The 25,288-nt window shown below is 44.2% G+C and overlaps 7 protein-coding genes across 7 annotated transcripts; 4 read left to right on the top strand and 3 right to left on the bottom strand.

Annotated features, from left to right (window-relative positions):
* Window positions 1–134: 134 nt before the first annotated feature.
* Window positions 135–4,845, bottom strand: I203_102239 (uncharacterized protein; the record flags this gene model as incomplete). The annotated part of the gene is made up of 5 exons (XM_065517052.1): window positions 135–142; window positions 207–1,260; window positions 1,329–1,531; window positions 1,584–3,476; window positions 3,540–4,845. 5 exons carry the CDS (start codon window positions 4,843–4,845, stop codon window positions 135–137), a joined length of 4,464 nt encoding a protein of 1,487 aa, XP_065373870.1.
* A 1,003-nt stretch (window positions 4,846–5,848) lies between these two features.
* I203_102238 (uncharacterized protein) lies at window positions 5,849–7,238 on the top strand (the record flags this gene model as incomplete). Its single annotated transcript, XM_019146743.1, has 2 exons — window positions 5,849–6,149; window positions 6,226–7,238. 2 exons carry the CDS (start codon window positions 5,849–5,851, stop codon window positions 7,236–7,238), a joined length of 1,314 nt encoding a protein of 437 aa, XP_019004276.1.
* Window positions 7,239–7,948: 710 nt separating this feature from the next.
* On the bottom strand, window positions 7,949–8,620 carry I203_102237 (uncharacterized protein; the record flags this gene model as incomplete). The annotated part of the gene is made up of 1 exon (XM_019146742.1): window positions 7,949–8,620. The coding sequence occupies one exon, from the start codon at window positions 8,618–8,620 to the stop codon at window positions 7,949–7,951; it is 672 nt and encodes a 223-aa protein (XP_019004275.1).
* Window positions 8,621–10,602: 1,982 nt separating this feature from the next.
* On the bottom strand, window positions 10,603–12,519 carry I203_102236 (uncharacterized protein; the record flags this gene model as incomplete). The annotated part of the gene is made up of 8 exons (XM_019146741.1): window positions 10,603–10,812; window positions 10,967–11,100; window positions 11,212–11,351; window positions 11,483–11,632; window positions 11,702–11,723; window positions 11,793–11,898; window positions 11,955–12,077; window positions 12,145–12,519. The coding sequence occupies 8 exons, from the start codon at window positions 12,517–12,519 to the stop codon at window positions 10,603–10,605; spliced, it is 1,260 nt and encodes a 419-aa protein (XP_019004274.1).
* Window positions 12,520–13,109: 590 nt separating this feature from the next.
* Window positions 13,110–17,407, top strand: I203_102235 (DNA-directed RNA polymerase II subunit RPB2; the record flags this gene model as incomplete). The annotated part of the gene is made up of 7 exons (XM_019146740.1): window positions 13,110–13,457; window positions 13,528–13,788; window positions 13,870–14,157; window positions 14,214–14,723; window positions 14,774–16,922; window positions 17,009–17,186; window positions 17,380–17,407. 7 exons carry the CDS (start codon window positions 13,110–13,112, stop codon window positions 17,405–17,407), a joined length of 3,762 nt encoding a protein of 1,253 aa, XP_019004273.1.
* Window positions 17,408–21,615: 4,208 nt separating this feature from the next.
* I203_102234 (uncharacterized protein) lies at window positions 21,616–22,601 on the top strand (the record flags this gene model as incomplete). The annotated part of the gene is made up of 4 exons (XM_019146739.1): window positions 21,616–21,693; window positions 21,860–22,011; window positions 22,088–22,175; window positions 22,311–22,601. The coding sequence occupies 4 exons, from the start codon at window positions 21,616–21,618 to the stop codon at window positions 22,599–22,601; spliced, it is 609 nt and encodes a 202-aa protein (XP_019004272.1).
* Window positions 22,602–23,911: 1,310 nt separating this feature from the next.
* Window positions 23,912–24,555, top strand: I203_102233 (uncharacterized protein; the record flags this gene model as incomplete). The annotated part of the gene is made up of 4 exons (XM_019146738.1): window positions 23,912–23,944; window positions 24,025–24,179; window positions 24,276–24,369; window positions 24,454–24,555. 4 exons carry the CDS (start codon window positions 23,912–23,914, stop codon window positions 24,553–24,555), a joined length of 384 nt encoding a protein of 127 aa, XP_019004271.1.
* Between the last annotated feature and the right edge of the window lie 733 nt (window positions 24,556–25,288).

The following is a 25,288-nucleotide window of genomic DNA, read 5'->3' as shown; positions in this document are numbered from 1 at the left end:
AAAATGGATAAACTTCTTGAGCGAATATGAATATTAACCTGTACTCGATTGGATATCACCTGTCCCCTATTATTAAGTCTTATCTTGTATAGTCATAAAATGATCGTTAATTTCGTTTCACTAATCGAAGGGATTTACCAAACTAGTTTGAACCTTTAGCAATCAGCATTTCTTCATCCATCGAATGAGAAGAGACTTCAACTCACCATAAGTAGCAGGTACCACCCCTTCCCTACCCGTCAGCGGATCCCTAACAAACCACCATTCCGTCGACTGCTCATCATCTACTATGATCACCCTCTGTCCAGCTTTCATCGGTAATTCACCTTCCTGTAGATCAGGTCCATCAAAATCATATCTCATCGTTGTCTCCCTTCCATCCTCCTCGAGCTCTTCATCTTCATCCTGAGGGTATTCTTCCGCATCTGATCCGATAGGATAAGCACCGGAATTATAACTTGATGGATCTGATACCCTATTATGTTTATTGGTCGCAGCCGCCGCACCAGCACCAGCTAGACCACCACCTATCAAAGAAGCTTCAAGGGCAGCTTGAACGTTGTTAAATACATTTTGATGTGTTGAGTCCACGTCCGAGTCGGTTTTCTTCTGGTCATTATAGATATTCTGATCTTTCCTCTCTCTCCTTCTAAAGCAGAACGTTAACAGCAGAACAATCAGAACCAATAGCAAGATCAATCCAGTCGCAATGGCAATAGCTACCAAAACCACTAGACCCCTCGCAAGGTAATGTCGAACTTTGAAGGAGAAATCGGATTCTGACCAGAACAAAGAAGATCCACTGCCAAGATCACCGCTGGAGGAAGTTCCAACGAGATAAGGATAGAAGGTCGATCCATCGTATAAAGCCGAAGTGACATTTCCTGAGTTGTCCAAATACAAATCACCGGAAACCATCAACATCCTATCTGACTCGATTGACCCTTGAGGTTCATGTTCCGATTTCATAGGTACGAATGCGAGTTGAGAGACTAATGATCCGGGAGCGAGCGATTCCGATTGAGCAGTCCAAGTGGCTCCATTCCATTGTTGAAGGTAAGAAGAACCGTCAGAAGTGGAATAGCCAGCTGCAAAGATATTACTTGAATTCTTGTCGTCCACTGCTATGGCTAGAGCTGGACCGGGTAAAGTACCGAGAGGAGTCCAAGACGAGTTGGTAAAGCTGTATGAAGCGACGTAGGCTACATCGCCAGAGGAAAGAGCGAATGATCCAGCGGCGATAAGGGTATCGGAAGCATCCTAGAATCAATTAAGATAGATCGAGTGTCAGCACATTATTCCGTTACAACCGGATTCATCGCACTCACGCCAGCAAAATCTACCGCTCGAACTTCACCTCCACTCAACCCTGAACCAGGTGTAGACCACTGAGCATCTTTCGAATCCCAGAGACATACAGCCGCACATCCAAGTGAACCGGCAGTACCGAAATTACCAGCAACGACCACAGTATTGGTGTTACCTCTTGTTCGTATAGTATTGACGGTGACGTTATTGGAACCGGTTGGAGCTACATCTCATCGTCAGCTTCAATACAAGGACTTGGTGGAAATGTGACCTACGATTCAAGGAAGCCATTCCTCCCGTTACCCAATCCCCAGCTTTCAGATCATACACCATCAAACCACTTCCTACATTCTGTACATTTAAAGCTTCTCCTCCGATATAAACGTTGTTACCGATGACATTGAGAGTCTTGACTACACCTTCGAGCGGAGTGGAAGGTCCAGTAAGTCCACCGTCCTTCTCATTGTAGAATGCTAAGCCCTGGACGTCGCTGGAGGACGAAGTGAAGTTACCTCCTAAGATCGTGATGGTCGGTTTACCAGAAGCGGAAGAGTTGGTCCAGAATGCTCCGGCCAGTACAGCTGGAGCCTGGGAAGTTTGAGAGGGGATAGTAGGTGGTGTAGCTCGACTCGACAAGACCGTATGGGCCCTTTCGACGATCGCATCGGTATATCTAGCTAACCATGATCGAGTATACGAGTGACTCGCTCTGGCAACGATGGATGATCTTCTTCTTAAGGAAGGTAGTGACGAGGACACAGGTTCTGAACCGGAAGTACCGAAATTGACACCGTTGAGAGATGAAATCACTGCATCTCCATTGTCGTCGGTTGAAAGAGTCGCGACTCCCCCTACTGAATTTCCAGCTGTTCCGTACACTTTTCCAGCAAAGAAGGATTCGGAGGAAACGCCTGATGAAGACGATGGGACGGCACCTGCGGAGACATTTCCGAAGACAATACCAGTGTTGATCCATTCTGAAGTCGATACGTCGTATACTGCATACCCTCCTGTCCCAGTTGAAGTGCCATTGGAGGAAACGATGTGAGAGAAGTTACCCATAACGATGAGCTCGTTGGTCGATGCTGTCGAAGCTAAGAGATCCGTGACATATCCATCTACGCCTCCACCAAGTGCTGCCCAAGCTTTCGAGCTGGGGTCGTACCTTGCGATGTAGTTGAGAGCGACTCCGCCGGACGAAGCAGTAGAGGTGAAATCACCACCGAAGAAGACATATCCGCCAACCACAGCAGCAGTGTTGACAATCCCACTTAGACCCTGGGAGGCTAGTGCGGAAGCTTGACCTGAGGATGTATCTATCGAGATAACGTTGGTGTAGTTGTTAGATGCCGAGAAGTCACCACCGACGAAGACAGTGTTATTGGCTGCCACGATCGTGTTGACTACCCATGATGAAGCCGCTGAGCCCGAGGCATTGAGAGCTGCGTCTAGTCCGAAACCTAATCGAGTAAGAGCGGTTTCGGTATCATTGCTCAAAGAAGAGGTAGCGGCGTTGAGGGAAGAGTTGGTCGATCGAGGGTATTCGAATACTCCATAAGCTACATTATAGGTCGAGTTAGAAGTAGTATTGGTGATGGAGCTTCCGGCCGTGGTAGTGCCATTCGAGGAAGAAGAGGTAGTAGAGACGGTCGATCCTGTCGAATCGGTGATTCCAGTGAGAACAAGTTGGATTCGATCAGCTACAACGACGTAATTGTTTCCTCTGGCTGGTGCAGCAGGGTTAGCAGCAAGGGCCAAGCTGAGGGTAGGTGTGAAAGCGTCGGTAGTAGCGTCGACAGGACCGGAATAAACCAAGGTCTGGGTATCGTAATCGACTTGTTCTGAGATCGTACTAGTCCATCCTAATCCACCTTGCAATGGGAAAACTTCGATATCCACTGAAGTCCTTCCATCACAATCTCCTATGTTCTTGCACCCAGGGATGAAAACGTAGATATCGTATTGGCCTGCTGAGCCGACATATGGGTAGAAAGTGACTTGAGCATCGGTTGGATCACGGGTGGAAACGGATGAAGAGAGGTATGATTCGGTTGCAGAGTCGGTCGCGGCTGTCTTGGTTGACCAATCTCCAACAGATTGAACAGTACTATTTTTGCCTGATGAACAAGTGCTTGAAGCGCCTGCACCGGTTGCAGAAGAGTAGGCACCTAAACAGTAAGGGTGATTTAGCTGAGGATCTAGGTTGAGAAAAACAGAAGATCAAGACGTACCATCAGTCAACAGCGAAACACTACTTAAAGCAGCACCGTCCCCAGTCCATTGTTTAAGTTGAATTTCAAATCCCGTCAAGTTATGTGTACCTTGAGTAAATATGAAGTCTTGAGCTGCGATTGAAGAATCGGTAGATAACGGACAATGATCCGTGCAAGTCTCATTTTTACCTGTCTTTGGATCGGTATAAGTCATGTTGAGTTCTTGATAATCAGGTAAAGAGGTGAAACAGAAATATGTCGTTGATCTTCCATTTTCATGTCCGTTCACCATCCTTACTCCAGTAGCTGGTAGATACTCATCTCCTACCAAGTTGACATTTGATATAGTATTCTCTTGTGCTAACCATGTCGATGTACCTGGACATAACAATCCATTTGTATCACCGTAATTCTGTCCATCCTGATTCAGACTTGAACTAGGTCCAGCTTGTATCTGGTATTGCGCTGAATCACTAGCACTAGCAGAGATAGTCAACGGTGTCAAATATCCTGATTGCCCTACAGTTGTCGTATTGATCGGTGCATTGGGTTGAGAAGTGATATTTGTTCGAGAAGTTGAATTGAGTGAAGAAGTTGATAAGTAGGTCGTAGTGAAATCACCACCGAAATATAAACTCTTCTTGTCCGATGAAGGTGTTATACTCTGTAAGACACCGTTCAAACCACCAAAAGAAGGTTTTGTCCATGCGGATGAGGATGTCGACCATAAAGCTACATTCCCACCTTGACCTGTTGGAGCGTTGAACGAACCTCCAAACCATATCTCGGAATTATCGTCATCGCAATATAACGTATTGACATTTCCTGATAATCCCGATGACAATGCTGAAAATGTATTTGTCGATAATGAGAATGATCCTACATTATTCGCTGATACGCCACTCAATGAGGTAAATGTCCCTCCTATGAATAACGTTCCGTTCCCATTTGAAGAGTCGGGTGACGAAGACCAACATAACGAGTTGATGATCCCGCCGTCATTCGTACTTCCCAATGCTCTAAATATCCCATCTTCAGTTCGATAAAAGAGGGTATCTCCCTTTGATGAGAATGATTGAGTGGATGAGGAAGAGGAAGAGGAGGAAGAGGAAGATGCGAAGGGTGAATCAGATGAATACCAATCTAAACCTGAGAACGATCCTCCCAGACCCACTGTACCCATCTTCCCAAAATCCACCTGAGGGATGGAGGATGGTGCGGTTGAGCCCCTCGCCATGACAGTAGGTACGAACGCGAGGATGGTGGAGACGATGAACGAAGGGATGGTGGGGAATGGTGTCGACGTTGAAGATGGTATCGGCATTATGAAGAGGGAATCAAGGAATGTCGAAGTGTTATATGAGAAAGGGGTGAAATTTGCGTTGAGAGGGTCAACAACCCCTTATCACGTCGTTGTGGTGAAGTATCGAGGTCTAAGCGTTCTTTTTATGTATCTGTTTCTAATTGAAGGAAAGGAATGTCCTAGTGAACAAAGCTTGGTTGGATCGAAGGGAAGGTAATGAGCGTGATGGTCGATGTTGATGATATCGACGTTGAAAGGTTAAAAGAGTGTCTATGGTAAGTGTATCATAGTAAGGTGTCGTTGTCGATTGTGAGAATAGGTGAGAGAGAGAGAGAGAGAGATGTATGAATGAAAGGTATAAGATATGAGAGAGAGTCTAGGTTGATTGACTGTTGATGGGATGTAAAAGTGTCAGAGCAAGGGATGATGGCTAGTTTGGATTTTGGCTGAAACGTAACGTGGGGTGTGTGTGGTGCGGTGATGGACGTGTACGGTGTACGGTGTATCCTTTGTCCTTTTCGTGTTCCCTTCTGTTGCTCTACGGTGTATATGTATGTGTGTTTATGTTCTAGGCTCTATGTGTGGCCGATGGTGATGAGTCTGGTGCTATCGTATGATGCTATGATGCTATGCTGTTGATGTTGGTGGTCCGAGTGTTGTGTGGATCGGATCGTGTTTGCTACTGCTAGCGTTGTCTTGATTTTTCCATGTTTACTGTTTTTACCCTGAATTCCGTCCAGACCTTGCGTCAAAGTAAAGCGCCACAGACACTCTCGCTCGTGAATGTTTTTACTTTATCGCACAGCGGGCATCCCCGCGCGCACTCGGAATGTTCGTAACACACTATGTGTGAAGAAATTGAATTGAACTTCCCATAGTTGTATCTCTTTCTATCACCATCTTGTATGATTAGACATCGTCTCTTTGTATATACTCGGTCTTGGTTGAAGCAGTCAGCTAGCTCGTCCTCTGCTGTGTTTCCTTTTTTACTGCTTGTACCTCAGATCTGACTGTGTCTTGTATGATGTTTGACAACGATACTTACCCTTCTTCTCCTACCCATGACCCTACCGACCGTCCTGATATACTGACACTCAACCATAACCCTACTCGTCCTACTCGACCGTATCTTCCTCTTGATATCTTCTTACTTATCCGATCTATACTAATCACAGACTCACAAAAAGCGACTGCCGCGAGGTTGATGCAATCTGCGAAAATATTCTACGAAATCTTTTTACCTGTCTTACAGTACGGCCAGCTGGAATTAAGAGGTGGGACTAGAGGAGGGAACGGAGTATTCGAAGGACTAATGATGTCCGATAGTCAGTTGTGATGTTATTATCCAGGACTTGAACAAGTATCTTCCCAGCTGACTGGTTTGTTTCATGCTCTCCTCAGGCGATGACGAAGTTGGTCAACTCAAACTATCACCATTCAGTACCTACCCATTTCCAATTCCATCAACACATCAACGTAAACTATCTTTACTCCAACAATGTAGACATCTGACCATTTATGACTTACCATCTGCTCTTTCAATCATCCAAGCCCAACGATCTGTAGGCAAAGAAGATCCAATTTTTCCAAATGTCAAAAAAGTGATATTTGGAAGTGAACTCATCTTATCACTAGCTATGGAGCTAGACAAAGAAGGGTGCGAAGATATACAGAACTTATCAGAATTTATCAACCCCCAAAAAATATGTATATGGTATCCCTCGCCTATCACTCAACCTATCAGACACTCCAGTATATCACCTTCATACTCCGTATATCAAAATATGGACTACGTTCAATTGGATGAAAATCGGTTTTACGAGATTATTCATCAAACCTCCTCATCCGGTGTTCCTCCATCATCTTCCACAGCATTATGCTGCGGTGAGATTTACGATAAATCGATTTCGCTAAGATGCTTCATATCATCTTTCAGACCTTCCTCTCTCACCTTACATAATGTCAATATGCAAAGTATGATCTACATTCCTTCGGTCAGACAATACAAAGTCTTTTACGCTACTTCACCTCAAGCAGGATCGCCCAATCGATGTTCAATACTCGAAGATATTTGGTTGGAATCGATGAGCCTCAAAAGAGCTGTTAGGATCACACAGGGCTTACCGTGGAATGTCTGGAAAGAGGATGGGATAGAAAGGAAATTCATGTTTGTTGATGCCGAATTATCGGATTATCACGCTGATGAAGAAGACATAGATATGGAGATGGACTCACATTCAGAAGTGGAAGAAGGTGAGATCCCAATGGATGAAGAAGAAGAATGTGGGAAGGTGGAGAAGTTAGTGAAGGGTTTGTTGAGATCTTCTCCGACCTGGAATGAACAATCTCAAGCGGGGTTAAGTTTTGTTCGCAGGGTTGCAATAGATAGGTGTGATTGTTGTGGAACCAAATAGATGAAGTTCGTGGTCAAACTCGATATCTAGTAATGTTGTAATGCATCTTGTGAGATACCTCAAACCACTCTTATATAGGTGTCCTATAATTTGCTTTTGAAGAGAAACATTCATTTAAATCTCGTTCACATGTGCAAATAGCAATTAAAATGACATTAACATCAACATGAACGTGGACATGATACATGATACATAGACATGATTGATCTGAAACCCTTCATGTAGAAAGAAGTTTCGACATGACATATACATATTGTATAATGATAAAAATGCTATATTGAGAGAATACCATGGACGTGTGAAATGTTGCTAAGTTGGATTAGAGATGGTATGAACTGATGAGATGGGTATACAACATGAATGCTAGGTTATAGTAATATTGGATCGTAGGATCATAGGATCGTAATCTCAAAGAGCGAGACGGGAAAGGGATTATTCGTTGTACATGGTACATTGTGAAGTAAGACCAAAAACGAATGAATAAATTATAATTATGAAATGGATAAGACCCAAAATTGTGAGAATCTGGATCATATGGTGACATACAGCTGAACGGATGATTGAAGGATTGAACGAATGGGTGTGAACCGAAAGAGAAAAGAACAAGCTGAACGAGATCATTCCCGTATCCTTCCTTCCTTCCAACCTTCCCTTTCCTTGAAAGTTTCGCATGAACGATTGGGAGTCCGCTTCATCCAACCGAATCCAATTTAATGAGCATCAACTTCCATCCCATCCCCACCACTCTGGTTAGGATGTTGATGTTGGTTCTGTTTATTGAACGAATTGGAAATATCTTCTACCCATTGATCATGGCTCTTTGCCTTATTCCACTGCCCAAAGTAATCACCCGTCTGCAATTGTGTCTGTGTCTGTGTCTGTGTCTGTGTTTGTGGGGGATGACCATTAACAGGTGAACAAGGAGGAGGTGGTGGTAAATTTTTACACAAAGGTACGAAGAACGCATGAAATCCTTTTGCCTTTTCCACTTTCAACTCCAACGACATTTGGACATTCTTCTGCTTTTGGTTTGTGGACCCTGATGATTTCTTTAATGGTTTGGATGGTCTTCCGACAAATGAAGACGACGATGAGGGGATGGGTCTCTGGGATAGCGAGTGTGATTGGGAGAATGTTGGTCTTTGAGAGGGAGAAGGGGTGGGAGGAACGGAACATGATTGTTGATGTTGAGGTAATGATGGGATTGGAGTAAGTTGACCACTTCCACTTGTTGGTGGAGTAGGATAAGATGGGTATATCCTTGATGAAGATTGACCAGGAGAAGGGGTAGGATAGAATGATTGATGATGTATATGTGGAGAATGAGTGGGCGTAGCTCGGAGGAATGGTGATTGAGGACGCGAAGCTGGATCGCAAAGCATCTTTATCGTTGTGATATGGTTTTGCTGAAAGGCAGATCAGTTCGTGTTTACTTGTATCACGATTATTAAGAATGTCTGGTATACTCACTTGTTGGTTGTTTTGAATTATGGACTTGCGCACTGATGCTGAGGTCGATGCTGGTACGAGTGCACGATGAAGTTGATGGTAGTGGTGGTAATTCAGATCCAAGAACGTTGAAAGGTGTTCCCTTTGGATCTATTCATATACTCGCCGTTCTGACCGATTTCGTTTCCTGCTGTGATGGTGGTGTCTCAGGGAAGATGTAGGACCGAGTGAGTCTGTGCTTTTGACGTGGAAATGAAAGATATTTGATGGGTGTTAATGATTTTCTGCACTGTAGTTTACCGACTCGAGACACGTCTGCCAAATGTTAAAAAAACCCTCTCAAGCTTGTTCCCGGCGGTACAGGTCGTACACTCGAGTAGTCTGGTCTCAAATTAATCTTGGTGAAACAAACTTTTTGAGGGTGTTTCCTACGAGTACTCTCTGCTTGCTCTTGCAGTTAATCCAGGGTAATCTCACTGATATTTTGGAATCAGAATCAACACGCGAAATTGGAATGGAATGGAATGGGAATTTCAGGGTAAAAAGAGTATGGTTAGTTGTGTTAGTATGAGAAATTAGGGGATCCGTAACGTGAGTGGCGCTTGTCCAGTTGATATATTGGGAATGGGATTGGCACTCGAGCGATTGGAGCGATCTCTCTTTCTCTCTCTTGGATAATTGGTCAACTAGAGCAATCAAGCAAGGTGTGGCGAAGCCAATTGCTTCCTAAAAGGCTGCTCTTTGATCGGTGATTTCAAGCTCGTGGATAGATGAATTTGGCAATTCCGCGCAAGTATGAAGTTCGGAAAGGGGTAAAAGGTAAAGTAAGATAGTGATTGAAATGAACAAGTACAAGTAAATTCATTTGGAGTCTTTTTATACGTATAAGGTCTAAGACATACTGACGGACCATGAAATATTCAACCGGAGATTCATCTTTTCCAAGTCAGTAACGATGAAAGTGGGGGACGTGACAAAAGAGATGAGGATAATTGTGTGAGCGTGAGCGTGAGTGAAAGTCCGATAGGAAGGTGGGTGAGTATGAAAGGATCGTCGAGAACGGCATGATATGTGTACCATTGGGTGCTGCATTGCGAGTGTATAATTGTATGTGATGATTACGATAGTATCTCATTCAATGACACACACATTCAGATATCTATGGATATCCCCACCGCCCCCTGAAGAAAGGCATGTGGGGAGGTCACCTTGTATTCTCTGAGCTCTATCTGCATGACTGTACTACCACCCGCTCTGTATACACCTGACCGTCACCTCCTTTCATGTCCAGTCCCAGTCCCAAAACGTCTTCTTCAGCTCCTTCCAATTTCTCGAGTAAGATAGTAATCAAAAGAAAAACTCATTTCACATCTATCAAGCTGGTAAAACCGATAAATCTGGGAATGCCTATATTCACTTCTCCTTGATATCTTGCTGAATGGGAACTCGGCTTCACCTTTCCTGTCGGAGCGACTCATAATTCACGGGGCTTCTGAGATTGGCCTAGTCTAGCAGGTCAGTAACACCAGCCCGTCTGTTGGGATATAGGAGGGCTCGGATAGTCGAACGGACTTCAAATCTTCGGACGGATATTGGCTACTCATATTTTCGGAACATGTATCTCGCCCTGACGCAGAAAGACAAGACCCCACCCGTGAGGCCGGCGTTCCCCCGATCTTTTTCTTTATTCACTTATTAGTGGTGCTTGGATATCATCGGGATGGACGTCCTCTAAATGAACTCAGCCTAACAACGCGTGAATGATCTTTCTCTTTCGACCTTCTTCGCAGTGTTCCATCTAGTTCCGCTAGAAGCAGTATTCACATGAAAGGATAAATATGCATACATAACGTACCAAACGGGGGAATGTGCACTAATCTGAAAGAGACCACTAGAGGCATGTGTCAAGAGCGTTTTACACCCTTCCAGCCATTCTCCTAGATTTACCTGGTCTACCTCCTCCACTCCTTCCACCACCACCCCTTCCACCCCTACCACCTTTCCCACCTCGTCCTGGTTTACCACCTCCGAATGAGAAATCATTCGTACTATCTCGGGTATTTTGCTTGTCCCTTCTTGAAGAACCACCAAGAGAGTATTTGTTATCTCGGACATGTCGGGGCATCTACAAAGGTATGAAAGTCAGCAAATGACACTCAAATCCTACACGTGGCATGAGTAGCGGAGTATCATGATGCGATGAGATTCAAAGATGTGCAATATCTTTGAAGTGGTGTGCAGATTATAGGGTGAAGACGTAAAATTAAATTTTAGCTCACCTTCGCCTTTCCACCTCTGCCTCTACCACCACCACCGCCGCCTCGTTCTGTTTTACCTTCGATGGCATCTTCCACCGAAATACCAAATTGGTCATCATCTCCATCTTCCCCAAGTTCCATACCCTCCTTTCGTTCTGAGCGGGCGAGGCAAACGTTAAAATCATCAGTTGTACATCCTTTCTCTCAGTGTTCTAAACGATCATACGGAGTTGATACTATGGTTGTGGAGCAAGAACAACACTCACTCCTCTTGAGACCTTGCACTCTATCCTGGAACGACTTCTTGTCCATCTCTCTTTGTTTGAGTTTCTCATGTTGGATCTGTTTACCGAATTTCTTGAGATCTCGTTGTTTCTTGGCAGCTTCGGATTTCTTGATTCCTTGACTATATACGTAATACAGAATGATTAGTATTGATTCAAGAACATCATTCGTATCAGTCGATAATACATAAGAGAATGAACGATATGAACAAGGATCACGGCCTAGATGGGTGTTATAAGGATCACTACTCACGCTTCCTCCACAAGTTTGGTCCTTACTCTCTCCATGTGTTCATCAGACTTAACCATCTCAGCATAATAATCGGTCGGTCGAGTGAATGGTATGTCATATTTGGCAGCGAGCTTCTTAGCTTGAGGTACACATTCCAAAGCGATCTTATAGCTGTCATAGAGACGACGTGTCAGCTTAAGAGCTGCAGAGTTCCATCAGTAATATTATAGCTAAACTCACAAAGCCATTTCTCTTTGCAAGTCTACAAGAACACCGTGTTCATCAGCCTGCTAGATTTCTGCCATATGATTAGAACATGAGTAACACTTACCATCACTTGGATCAACTTCGACAATCTCTTTGCTGTTCAACACGAGATGCTCCGGCCAAGGCATACTGGTAACTTTGATGGCTTCTGTTATTGTCCTCATAGCAGGCTATCCAACGAGTCAGCTTTCATGACGCCCACACTGAAGATGATTGCTTAGCTCACCTTATTGTTGATTGTGACCTTTCGCATGGGTACGGCGTCTTCATCCACTGATACATCCGATTGCAATCCATCGAGCGAAATCGCATCGTCTTCTGGCTTCTCGTTGACTATGGTGTTATCGAGCTAAGAAGAACATGAAACATCAGGATCAGTGGGGTTCTATGAGATTTATATAGATGGGTGAGCTCACATCCTCCTCGTCCGCTTCTTCGTCATCGTCTTCATCGCTATCCTCATCTGACAATGCTTCTTCCCCGGAGACCAGCTCCTCATCCTCGTCCTCGTCTTCTTCGTCGTCTTCTTCTTCCTCCTCCTCCTCATCTTCCCCACCGAGTAAAGCCTTCTCAAACTCATCTAGATCTTCTGGGTCTACCAATTCCATCAACCTCTTGATGCCCTCTTCACTGACTCCATAATCATCCTCATCTTCACTACTATCATCGTCCTCGTCTTCTAATTCCTCTTCGACTATCTTCTTAGATGGTTTGGGCTTCGAGACTTCCTCTTTGGCTTTCCCTTTACCCAATTTAGCCTTCCTGGCGTCTTTTTTACTCAGTGTGACCATGTCGATACGTGTTTAATGGACTGCTATGTATATGTAGTATGATAAGAAATGACAGCTAACTGAAGTTGCATCCATGAAATCAAAATAATTTTTGGAGGTAGGTGGAGGCTCGTTGACTGTTTCCCATCCGCCACAGTGTCGGAGATACGGGATTACCTGCCAATCACTGCAGCTGGCGGCGAGACTCACTCACTTGCTCACCTCATCCCACTCAAAGCACCATCTACATCTTGCTACATCTCACTCATCCTCATCTATATCTACAAAACACGCCAGACGACAGCAGAGTAGGACCGTCAGTATCCCAGCGCTCACGAAATATCTATTCGTACAGGAACTGCTTTTTTCGTCTTTAGCTCGTCGCGTGAAAACGAAAACATACGACCTCCTCTTTCTTCATTCTTTTGCTCTTTCGCTCTCTCGGTTTTGGTTCTGGCCTGTTAAGGTTACCTCGGATTGTACAAGTAGTATATTAATAGAAATAGGAAATAGTGAATGGATGCAGGTGAATATCTTTCTTCTTCGTTCTGTCATCATGACGAAGATCTGTGCTACAACATGTCTTTCGTTCGAAAGCAGATTATTCCACCATGTCACAATCTCAAGAACCAAATATGATGGATGATGGGTTCTCTTATGATCCGAATTACGATTACACCCAGGCATCCGGATCACAGCCCTTAACCCAAGATTACAAGGATGATGTGAAGTTTGATATGGACGGTATAGAGGAGGAAGAGGAGGAAGAAGAACCAATTAGTCAAGAGGATTATTGGACGGTGATCAACGCTTTCTTCGACGAGAAAGGTTTAGTGAGACAACAGTTGGAATCTTTCAATGAATTCATCGAAAATACAATGCAAGAGATTGTAGATGATAATTCAAAAATGACGATGGACCAGTTCTCTCAGTATACAGGTGTATCAGGTGATGAAACTGTACGTATCTCCCTTAGTCTCCAAGTGGCTCTAGACATGGCTGACAGAATTGGGTCGGATGAATCAATAGAAACGTTATGAGATTTCATTTGGACAGATTTATCTTGCGAGAGTCAATCATACGGAGATGGACGGTAGAACCAATATGCTTTTCCCTCAAGAAGCGCGTCTTAGAAATTTGACTTACTCAGCACCGTTATACGTCGATATCAAGAAGAGAGTACTTCAAGCTTCTGGTGTAGATGATCCGATCGAAGCTGATTGGAGACCTGCTGTTGGATCTGATGGTTTACCTGAAGGAGTGGAGGAGGATAAGGCTTCTATAGGAAAGGTAAGTCTACCTAACTCATCTGTCAAAATCGCTTTTATAGGATGAAATCGAAAAAAGCTAAGCGATCATGATACTCTACAGGTCCCTGTCATGGTCAGATCTAATTTCTGTCTCCTTCACAACCTTCCAGATGACCAGTGTCACGATATTGGAGAATGTCATTACGATCAGGGAGGGTACTTCATTATTTCGGGTTCAGAGAAGGTATTAATCGCTCAAGAGAGGATGGCCACGAATCACGTCTTCGTCTTCTTAAAAGCTGCTCCTTCAAGATGGACCTACTTCGCAGAAATAAACAGTCAAAAGGAGAAAGGTGGAAAGGTAGCTGCTCATACGGAAGTCAGATTGTATCAGAAAGTACAAGGACAGGTGAGTCGAAGACCCTCTCAGTTCAGATTGTTTGTTGCGCTCATAGCCATCATCAGTCCGGTGGTGTCATTCGTGTCTCTCTTCCGTACACCAAGGTCGACATTCCCCTCGTTATCGTTTTCCGAGCCCTGGGTATTGTACCCGATAGGGACGTACTTAATCATATCTGTTTCGGTCCAAACGACGAAGCCTTGTTGGAATACCTTCAACCATCCATAGAAGAATCCTTCGCCGTACAGGATAGAGAAACCGCTTTGGATTTCATAGGTAGAAGAGGTCAGCATGAGAAGGCGCCCCGGGCACAACGTCAAAGAGCAGCTTTTGATATCCTCCACAAAGAGTTCTTACCTCACGTGTCAACAGCGGAGGGTTTCGAATCGAAAAAAGCCTACTTCCTTGGTTATATGGTGCATAGGTTGATATCAGCTGCTATGGGTCGGAAGGAGCTAGATGATCGAGATCATTTCGGTAACAAACGATTGGATTTGGCTGGACCATTGATGGCTGAAATGTTCGGTCACATGTTCTCCAAATTGAGGGAAGATATGTTGAGGTATCTGAAGAAAGTGAGTCGATCTGTCAGTGAAAACATAATCTACGCTGACTCCAGTTCTAGTGTGTCGAGACCAACAAACCTTTCCAGCTGAACACTGCTATCCGCCCGAACAGTATCACAGATGGTCTTAAGTACGCCCTCGCCACTGGTAATTGGGGTAAACGAGGGAATACACGAGCGGGTGTATCTCAAGTGCTCAATAGATATACTTTCGCTTCCACACTCTCTCACTTGCGACGTACGAATACTCCTATCGGTCGTGATTCGAAGGCCGCGAAACCGCGTCAATTGCACAATACTCATTGGGGTATGGTTTGTCCTGCTGAGACTCCTGAAGGAGCTGCGTGTGGTCTGGTCAAGAATCTCGCACTCATGTCGTATATTTCGGTCGGTTCTTACTCTGCTCCCGTGATGGAGTTTTTGGAAGAATGGGGTTTAGAGGAGTTGAATGAGTATCAGCATGCACCTCAAGCGACAAAGATCTTCGTTAACGGTGTTTGGATGGGTATTCACCGAGATGCTCCGACATTACATTCCAACTTGTTACAGATGCGACGCGGTGGGCAACTCAAGCATGAAGTGTCGATAGTAAGAGATATCAGAGAAAGGGAGTTGAGATTGTATACAGATGCTGGTAGAGTGTGTCGACCGTTATTCATCGTCGATCATCCCACGCAGTCACTCCGACTCAAGAGAGAACATATCGATCGATTGGAAGAAGCCGGCGAACAAGGTGCATTAGCAGGTGCATGGGATCAGTTGTTATCAGAAGGTATCATCGAATATGTTGATGCTGCCGAAGAGGAGACCATCCTCATTGCAATGACTTCGGAAGATCTAGAAAACGCAAGGAGGAAGAACAGTAAAGAGGAACTGGTGAAAGACAGAGCAGCACATGATTTCGAATCTTTCGATCCAACTGCTAGAATCAAGAGTACCGTGTTTAGTAAACAGTATACCCATATGGAGGTCCACCCTAGTATGATTCTGGGTGTTTGTGCTAGTATCGTACCTTTTCCCGACCACAATCAATCTCCTCGTAACACCTATCAATCTGCGATGGGTAAACAAGCTATGGGAGTTTTTCTTACCAACTACCAACTTCGTATGGACACTATGGCCAACATTCTCTATTACCCTCAGAAACCACTCGCTACCACTCGATCTATGGAATACCTCAAATTCTCTGAACTTCCCGCTGGTCAAAATGCCATTGTCGCTATTATGTGTTACTCTGGTTACAACCAGGAAGATTCCGTCATCATGAATCAATCGTCAATCGACAGGGGTCTTTTCCGATCGCTGTATTACCGATCGTACACCGATACTGAGAAGATGAAGGGTATGATCAAAGCCGAAACTATCGAAAAGCCGGATAGGAATGAGACGTTGAGAATGAAGCATGGATCTAGTGATAGATATGCCAAATTAGATGTGGATGGTTTGGTCAGCCCAGCTACCAACATCAACGGGGATGACATCTTGATTGGTAAGACGGCACCATTACCTGAAGAAAGTGAAGAGCTCGGTCAGAGGACACAAATGCATCAAAAGAGGGATATCTCGACACCACTCAAGAGTACCGAACAAGGTGTTGTCGATCAGGTCATGCTTACCACGAACGGAGAAGGGCATAAATTCGTAAAGATCAGAGTCAGATCAACTCGAGTACCTCAGATAGGTGACAAGTTTGCTTCTCGACATGGTCAAAAGGGTACCATTGGGATTACATATCGACAAGAGGATATGCCATTCAGTGCGGAAGGTCTTGTTCCAGATATTATCATCAATCCTCATGCTATTCCATCTCGAATGACCATTGGGCATTTAGTCGAAGCGTTGTTATCGAAAGTATCAACTTTGACTGGATCGGAAGGTGACGCTACACCCTTCACTGAATTGACCGTCGAAGCGGTGTCAAAAGTTCTGCGATCGAAGGGATACCATTCGAGAGGGTTTGAAGTTTTGTATCATGGACATACGGGTAAAAAATTACAGGCTCAAGTCTATTTCGGTCCGACATACTATCAACGATTGAAACATATGGTAGATGATAAGATCCATGCTAGAGCTAGGGGACCACTGCAGATCCTTACGAGACAACCTGTAGAAGGTAGAAGTAGAGATGGTGGTTTGAGATTCGGTGAGATGGAAAGGGATTGTATGATTTCACATGGTATTGCTGGGTTCTTGAAGGAGAGGATGTATGGTGAGTATACACAAATACGTTTAGTGTCCCTGACCGAGCTTGAGCGAAGGGATAATCAAGCTGACAATTCAAATGAATTTGTGTAGACTCATCCGATGCCTTCCGTATACACGTATGTGATATCTGTGGTCTGATGGCAGTGGCCAACTTGAAGAAACAAGAATTCCACTGTTCAGTCTGTAGAAATTCCACGCAAATCTCTCAGGTCTACATACCTTACGCGGCGAAATTGTTGTTCCAGGAACTTCAAGCTATGAATATAGCGTGAGTCGTTCTTCCCTAGTTGAACAATTAACTTTATTTTCATCATCTTTTGTCTCTTATTGTTTTTTTTTTGGTCTTGCTACCTACCCTTGGGCCTTGTCTGTCTTTGTTTTACGAAATTAAGGAACAGAGTTTCGAGGGTTCAATTTACAGATGGACCCAGCTGACATGTGATCGTATCTGACCTGATTAGATGCCGAATGTACGGTGAGAGTGATTAAGCGCGTAATGGGACGTACCGTGTTATGTCATCGAGGGAAGAGAAGAGAGAAGGACGTGAGGGAAAGTGACCTGTTGTGTTGTTGTGCATTTGAAGCAGAGTAAATTACAAATACAATTACAAACACAAATGCATATTTATCTAGTGCTGCCATGTCCTCAGGTATCATGCATACATAAAATGTAAAAGAAACAATACTCTTCATTTTTCGAGGAAACAAAAGCACTGAGGGTTATATCCGAACCGAATAACTGATCGAATGGCAGAGCAAGGGTATCCCAGGTCAACGACGGACTTTTCACCATTCATTTCCGAGGAATGTCTCAGGCACTGCTTGCATGACATGTATGTAGGGCAAAGTCTCAATTATACGTAGGAACTTTATTCATGACATGCTGGCTCTTGCATGCAAGAATTGTTGTTGTTTGTCATGGTAGTACGCCGATACCCTGAGGTGATGACGAATAACACTCGAGTACAGTATTTTGCTTGTTCTCGGTTTATGCTTGTTCAATTAAATGAATGGACGTTCCTGACTCGACTTGAGGAATGTGAGATGGGGTGGGGAAGAGGGGTAGCAGTGCCAGACAGGGAGACCAAAATTCACGCGATGGTCCCGGACTAGACGCTATACTAATTATGTACTGATATGTGCGAAAACGTACATAGAGAGAGTGAAGAAATGGGGAGAAGGGCAGAGGGTTAGGAGAAGAGGACATAAAATACGATGCCATATGATTGATGATCTACATATTTCCGGACATACCCTCTCCTTATTGATGATGCTTTTGGGGAGTCGTAGATCCGAAGATTGAACACAGGAGGAATGTCTATGGTCTACAGCCTAAAGTCGCTACTCTATTGCGCTTATCTTACCTCAGGATACTTGAGTAGATATGGAAATACTCAATTGTAGTTATCATACACAAGGCTCGTGCAATTGCCACACATAATGGAAGTGGTACATACTCCTTTTTCATCCTTGACTTTGATCATATGATTTGACTGTGCATGTATAGATAGAGGTAGTACGTACTCTCCAACATTTTTTTTTTTCACCTATGTTACCAGTTTCCTCCGACAAGTAGGACCATCAAAGCAAACTCCGCAATACCATGAAAGATATTGTGAAAAGTGGGGAACAAGATCAGTTACATATGTAGGACAGATCTCGATCTTGATTCGGCGATCTTTTTTTCGTTTTTCACTTCCTCTTTTTCTTGTTCACCTGTCGGTCCATACCTTGTCCTCACCATCATTATCATATGCAGATAACGAGGCATCAGCCATCTCCCTCACCTTCACTCCCAGAATCCTAAAATCATCCCTCAGTTCCATTCAACTCGCAGCTATTGACTATACTACTGTACGATCGAAAGCGTCTATCAGTCATCCCTCAGCAAATGGCTCTCCCCAAATTCCCTTGTATCTCATGATTCCAACGATCCAGGGCCGCCCTCCAATCTTGTGAAACGACCATGCAAATCAGTACCTGCCTTAATTCGGCTGCCTCGACAACATGGTTCGTCCCATCTGACACCTTCACTTAACTCCTTCGCGAGGCTCCCTGTACATTCAAATGAACGCGGTACCGATTACACAATCACATAGATGTAGTTGTGGATCATTGATTGAATGACTGGTAGGCGAGGAGATAATCAAGGTCAGATTTTGAGCTGGACAAGGAGGGAATAGGCAAGGTAGGTCACGTCTTCCAATGCATTCCTCGATATGCTCCTTTATATCATCACCCCTCCTATATACATCTGTCTCCACACATCACAAGATCTTATAGTATCTCATATGCAACTTGCATGCTGTCACATGCAGACAATCTCTTCGCCATTGTTATTATCTTTGAAAAAACGTCTCGGTTGATTCGAGTTAAACGCTCGTCTGGTTTGAGACATTTATCCACTCTATCTCCTGATCAGTCAGATCAGATTAGAGAGACATATCATTTTTACTTCGGCATGTGTAGATCTCCTGCTTTGTAAGAATATCAAGATGGGACTTCTTTGACTTTTCTGCAATCTCGTCGAGACTGCATCATCCGGTCTAAGGCATCCTCTTCGTGTTGAGATTTCATGGATCAGGTAACTCATCATCATGTCATATGTCATAAATAGAACTACAGTAACCTCTTCTTCACCTCTTGATCTTCTGCTTGTTTAAAAGTTCACGTAGCCGTCGTCTTCCGTGCTTTTTCTCTTCCCTCTGCCTGTCAATATGAATGAGATAGGCAGATCAGTCGACACCCAAGTCTGGTCAATCCTCTTCATGACTGCCTTACCACGTCCTCCCTCACGCTCTGCTGCTGCATTCGCGTGAGGTATGGGTACATATACATAGCGTTGTGATATACAAGCAACTCTTCCTGCATTTGTCTCAAAAACGACCTCGACTCGTCACCAGAGACTCGACGGACATCTCTGTTTCGTGATGGCATCTTCGGAGCACAGTCCTTACACATGGATCAGTCATTCATGAATTGTATTTCGCTATAATCAGAGGAGCAAGCCTCCCACTGTCAGCCGTTAAGATCGTCATGAGAGAGATCGTGGATGGAACTCTTCTCGTAACCTTTACATTGTTCACGGTGACCCGATATCCCTTTTCCAGGAGCTCATACTGCAACCTCCGCCCATTTTCATGTCCTGCTCTTGTCCAGCACAGCACAGATTCAGCGAAAACTTCCTCCTCCTCATCATCATCAGCTTATAGCTAGATGCCGAAATGTTGTTGATGAGTCAGCATGTAGTACCTAATCTTACAAGCGATTACTCCTATAGCTGAGACATGCAACGTTCCATATCGTCATTTTTTTGACAAAGGTTACAAACCCAGGATCTTGATGCTAACAATAGCTTTCATTCGTCCTACAGGCCAGCACCATCCGCATCATCACATGGGCTCCGTCGCTTAAGTGAATTAGAAGTTTGACCCTAACGCTCAAGCTCAAGCAGCAGACAGTCATACGACCTGACCTGACCTGCCCTGCCGAACGTGTCCTCTACCCATTCGGCAGTGATTTTTATTTCCATTCATCATAAGAAATAGTACGTACGAATCGATATTGGCAGGGGCAGAAGATTTCAGAGAACACCCAATACAGTCAGGTACGAATTTCGACATCTCTCCAAAAAGATCCCACTACTTTCTCACTCTTTCTTTGATGCTGCGGACTAGATTCATATATTCTGATTGAAATGCAGATGGGAACCGTACGTATCTCACCCACTATTACTGTCTTCTCACTCGCTTGATCTTCATCTGTGACCTATCGTTCTTTCACTATCAATTTTTGTTGTGTGATTCATTTATTGGACCATGAATTCTCTTGCTATTCATTTTCACCTCTCCACTCGTAATCAATTTTAGTCATATAAGCTTTTAAACTTCTTATGGCATCCAGGGTTAGAATGACCATCATAGGGAGTAACGGTAACGTGATAGGACAGTGAATTCCAAGGAATGTGGCGATAATGGTACGGTGTAAGCATGAAGGATACTACTACATACACGTACTGTATGGTGAGTAGAGTGGTACACTTCCAGATAGTGGTGATGGTCAACTTACTCATGTTATACACAAACGCTTAGACCTCTTTTTTTTAAAACCGGAGAAGACTGATTTTGTACTCTCTACAGACTTCTCTCTCTTCTCTCGACGTGTTGACACCTTGCCAGTCAGTCTCGCCATCATCCAAACCATACTCCTCGACGTCCTCACCGACCCTCAAGATACCTGAACAGAAGGATTTAAAGCGCCTTTGTCGACCAGAGGGAATTTTAAGCTTTATTCCTCCCTTTTCTCATTCTTTTCGTTCCTGACCTACTTAGAAGAAGGTCCCTGGAATCGCAATATCCCAATGGCAGTCATTAATATTCGATTGGAACAGTCAACTTGTCAACTCGACAAACCGCCATTCAACCGAAACATTCCTCTCTTCCGGACGAGCTCATGACAGGATATCCGAGTATTAGAGAGGGATTTAAGAGTTCGACAGATTATAAGATACTATCATCAGGGATACAACTTATGCTCTTCAGCTTTTCATTCATCATCGCCCTCTGTCAACCATAGATAATATTGGACACGATAATATCCCAGTGGCAGTGTCGAATCATATTCAACAACATACAGAGCGTTCGCGAATGCACCAGCACCTTTCGAAGTGACATTGTACAGCCTCGAGAAATTCAAAGATGGACGACAATATACCGCTGAAAAAGAGGAAGAGTAAATATGAGAGGGTAGAGTCCAAGGAGAAGACAATGGTATGGGTGAGTTTAATTCAACCCAGTATGGCTCTTCCAGAAACCGAGCGTCATTGCTCTTCTTCGTTGAATAGACACAAGAACGAACTGATTGGATAGATGTATTGACTTGCCTCACTACCTTCTCATCTACTGGATCACATTACTGACGTTGTTTTACTGTATTTTGCAGATACGAGAAATCAATAATTTCAACGCAGATGGTCAGGCAACCCTATCACCTCCTCAAGGCCCATATATGTTAGAACTACATCTACCTCTTGCGTTGCTTTTCAAGGCTTGGGAGAACGAACGGCAGAAGGATGTACCGTTCTCTTCTTGGTTGTGAGTTTAGAGTCATCTCATTTATCATGTTAGCCATTGAATGAGGACACACTGATGTCGCGTTTCCATTTTCTAGCTATGCACGATATCCATACAATCATCCTATACCATCTCAGGAACCGCCAGTAGGACAGAATGAGCCTCAGCAGCTTAATGGAGAACAGGTTAGTACTAGCCTACCCTCCAACACCGTTCTTACAACCTTGACAGTGTAATTTATCCCTCCTTGCAAGAAGTTGATACCTTTTGAACATTTTTGTGTTTGTCATACTGACTGCCTTACCTCATCCTGTTCACAGACCCCATATTCTGTCAATCTCCAGAACGGAACCACCATATTCGCCAGGAATTTGGTCATCTTACCTAGACCTATAATAGAGCCCCAGTCGCCTATCGGCTCACGTCGAGGCTCCACACCACTGCCTTATAGCTCTCAGACGGAAACTGCGTTCAAACCTCTTTCGCCTACTGCATCGGGTTCTAGCTCCAGGAGAGAGAGGGAGAGGGATCAATACGATCATCGGGACAGGTATAGGATGATGGATGGGGATGGTGATGATCATAGAGATGGAGAACCAGACGGTTATTAAGGATGATATACTCACAAAAGAGGGAAAGAAACGGACGTGATCAGAAATACGGGGGAAAACGCATTACGAGCGACAATCTAATATAGTAGCAGGGTGAAGATGTGAAGAAAACGGGATAATGAATATCGCATAAATGTATTTTTAAGGAGAATAACGGTTCATCATGGTTTTGAAGATACATTCTTTGGTACTTTTCGTTACATCACATAAAATCACATTCATAGTAATTGAGGTTTCTTTTTAGATTCTTTGGGTAATTCGGTTCATTCACCTGTGAGATTTATTTTCATAATCAGACAGAACTGTAACATGTGCATGCATCCACTTTATCTGTACAGACTATATGTGGCCCTTCCAAACTTAAGAATTTCAACTCGTGACGCTTATACAACGCGTGAAGGGAGAACCGTAGGGGAATGGATATTGTATTCTCGACACCAGGCGTATTGTCGCTTCCACGCGTCTGTGTACCATACCTGCTTCGGTATGTACCAGTCAGATAGACTGTTATCCACCTTGTCTCTGATTTCTAGCACAGCGGTGGAGTATGGGCGAAGCTGAGTCAGTAGGAGCACAATCTCCATACCTTTTGATCTCCTTTCGAATATGATTGGCCTGATAGCGCTCCCGCGTGTCGTTGTGAGAATCCAATCTTGTGGTATGCAGTACCGAGACGAGAGTGGCAGAAAGAAATTGATCTTGAGTTGAAACATTCCAATAATTCACATCTTTCCGCCTCAAATACTGGATACAGGTGAGAGATCGAAAGATTGCAGTGTGAAGTGTCGTGACACACTTCACGATGAGGATAGGCTTATTGTTGCTGAGACAGTCGTCGTACTCTTCGTTCCATTCGTAAGACTGTATGCTGTTGTTGCTGTGCTGAAGGTGAGATCGCCTTCGGTCAGTCGGTCGGTGCATGGGGCCATCCACGATTTACACGTCCTTTGGAAAGATGACCGTGCGTCTGACGATGTTGATGGTGGTGATTCTGAATCTATTTCAGTGCACTGTATACACACTAAACACAATACACGGTCATACGGTTATCTGCCCGGTTACATCACGCTGAACATTGATGGTATTAGTCTAGATGACGTGTACGTGTCGAGTCGATCACTACACTATACATAATCACATGTTAATACTGGACCATACCCACACCAGTCCATGCATATAAAGGAACTCACCATTCTCCTTCTTTCCGTTCTATCCTTTTTCATCTTTCTTTCTTCATCCGTCTTATTCCTCCTATCACACCTACCTCCAACATACTTTATAGGATCATACATCACATAGAATAGATCATAATGGGTGAAGTTCATCTCGAAGTCCAGATTGAAGTGAGTTCTCACCGAGCAGTCGCTGCATAATCTTCATCGGTAATTTGCCACCGGCTGACCTGACTTGATTGGTGCTCTAGATCCACGAGCAACCCAAAGAGCTTCATATCCTCGGAGGCGATCACAACAAGCCTTCCACCTACTCTACCGTCATGGCGTGGGATCAAGAGTTCGGTGTCATCTTCAAGAGATGGCATGATGAGAATGACAAGAAGGAACCTCTCGAATGTTACGAGTGAGCTTGACTACCCTTTCGATCTTCAATTTCTTTCCTTCATCCTGCCCGTATAGCGTGGTGGTAAGCCGACGCTGACTCTGATTGGATTGACAGACTCATCTTCTATCCTCTCGGTAGCCCCAATCCTATTCCCGATGGGTTCGGTCCTGGTCCGGTTAATAACCCAGTCATCGTCAAGCCTGAGGACGTAAGCGTTGTCTAATATCCCTTCATCACACTTCTCCTCTGGATATCGATTTGCGCTCTAGCTGATGATTTTTTCTTTCCCTAGTCCCCCAAATCCCTTGGGCTCTCCAACACCATTCCCCTCTGGGTGAAGAACAAGCACCACCATCACCACCACCACGAGAAGAATTCCAAGGCTGATGACTAGGCCGACCTTTCCATCGGATAACCTCGACTAGACTCGTCGAGGTTCTGTGGACGATGAAATCATCTGGGTCGACTGGTAGACTGAGTATGAAGATTGCGTAGTTGTATATAGCGATTTATGAAGATATATCGTTGAAGTAATGCTCTGAACGTCCAACAGCTGATCAAAAGACGAAATATATATAGCATTAAGGATATATAGGAGCACCAAGGATATGACAGAGCTTACCTCTCATCACCGGACTCTGTCTTCCTTCCCACATCCCGCTCGTCATCTGAGTCGTCATTATCCAGTGTACCTCTGACTCATTGGTGCTTCGATGTAAGTATGAATGAGCAAGTTAGGAGAAGGAAGTCGTGACAATGTCATCAAAATATATCAACCAGACCCAGCCAAGGACGAAAAAGCTCGATCTTGTTAAGGAACGCTTTGAATCTTCCTCCAAATCAGCAGACTTGCATGAGATCTCACATCTCACCCCTTTCCGTCTCTCAGTATACATACATACGAGAGCCACATCTACAAGTCTGGGAGATTGCCAATACGGAACTTTGTCATTTCCACCAATCACAAATTATCACGAGAAATGCTTCCACCTTGTGCCGACTATACTACGGTCTCACGCTTTTGACATCAGCATGATGACTCTTCCTTCGTCCATTTTTGTCTTTGTTCCTTCTCATTACCATTTCCCCTATTGGCAAAGGTCGAATACTGCCTCAATTAATTAGTC

Source organism: Kwoniella mangroviensis, assembly GCF_000507465.2.
Source record: "Kwoniella mangroviensis CBS 8507 chromosome 1 map unlocalized Ctg01, whole genome shotgun sequence".
In the NCBI taxonomy this organism is placed as follows: Eukaryota; Fungi; Basidiomycota; class Tremellomycetes; order Tremellales; family Cryptococcaceae; genus Kwoniella; species Kwoniella mangrovensis.
The sequence above is the reverse complement of the archived record's forward strand: the minus strand, read 5'-3'. Positions and strand labels throughout refer to the sequence as shown.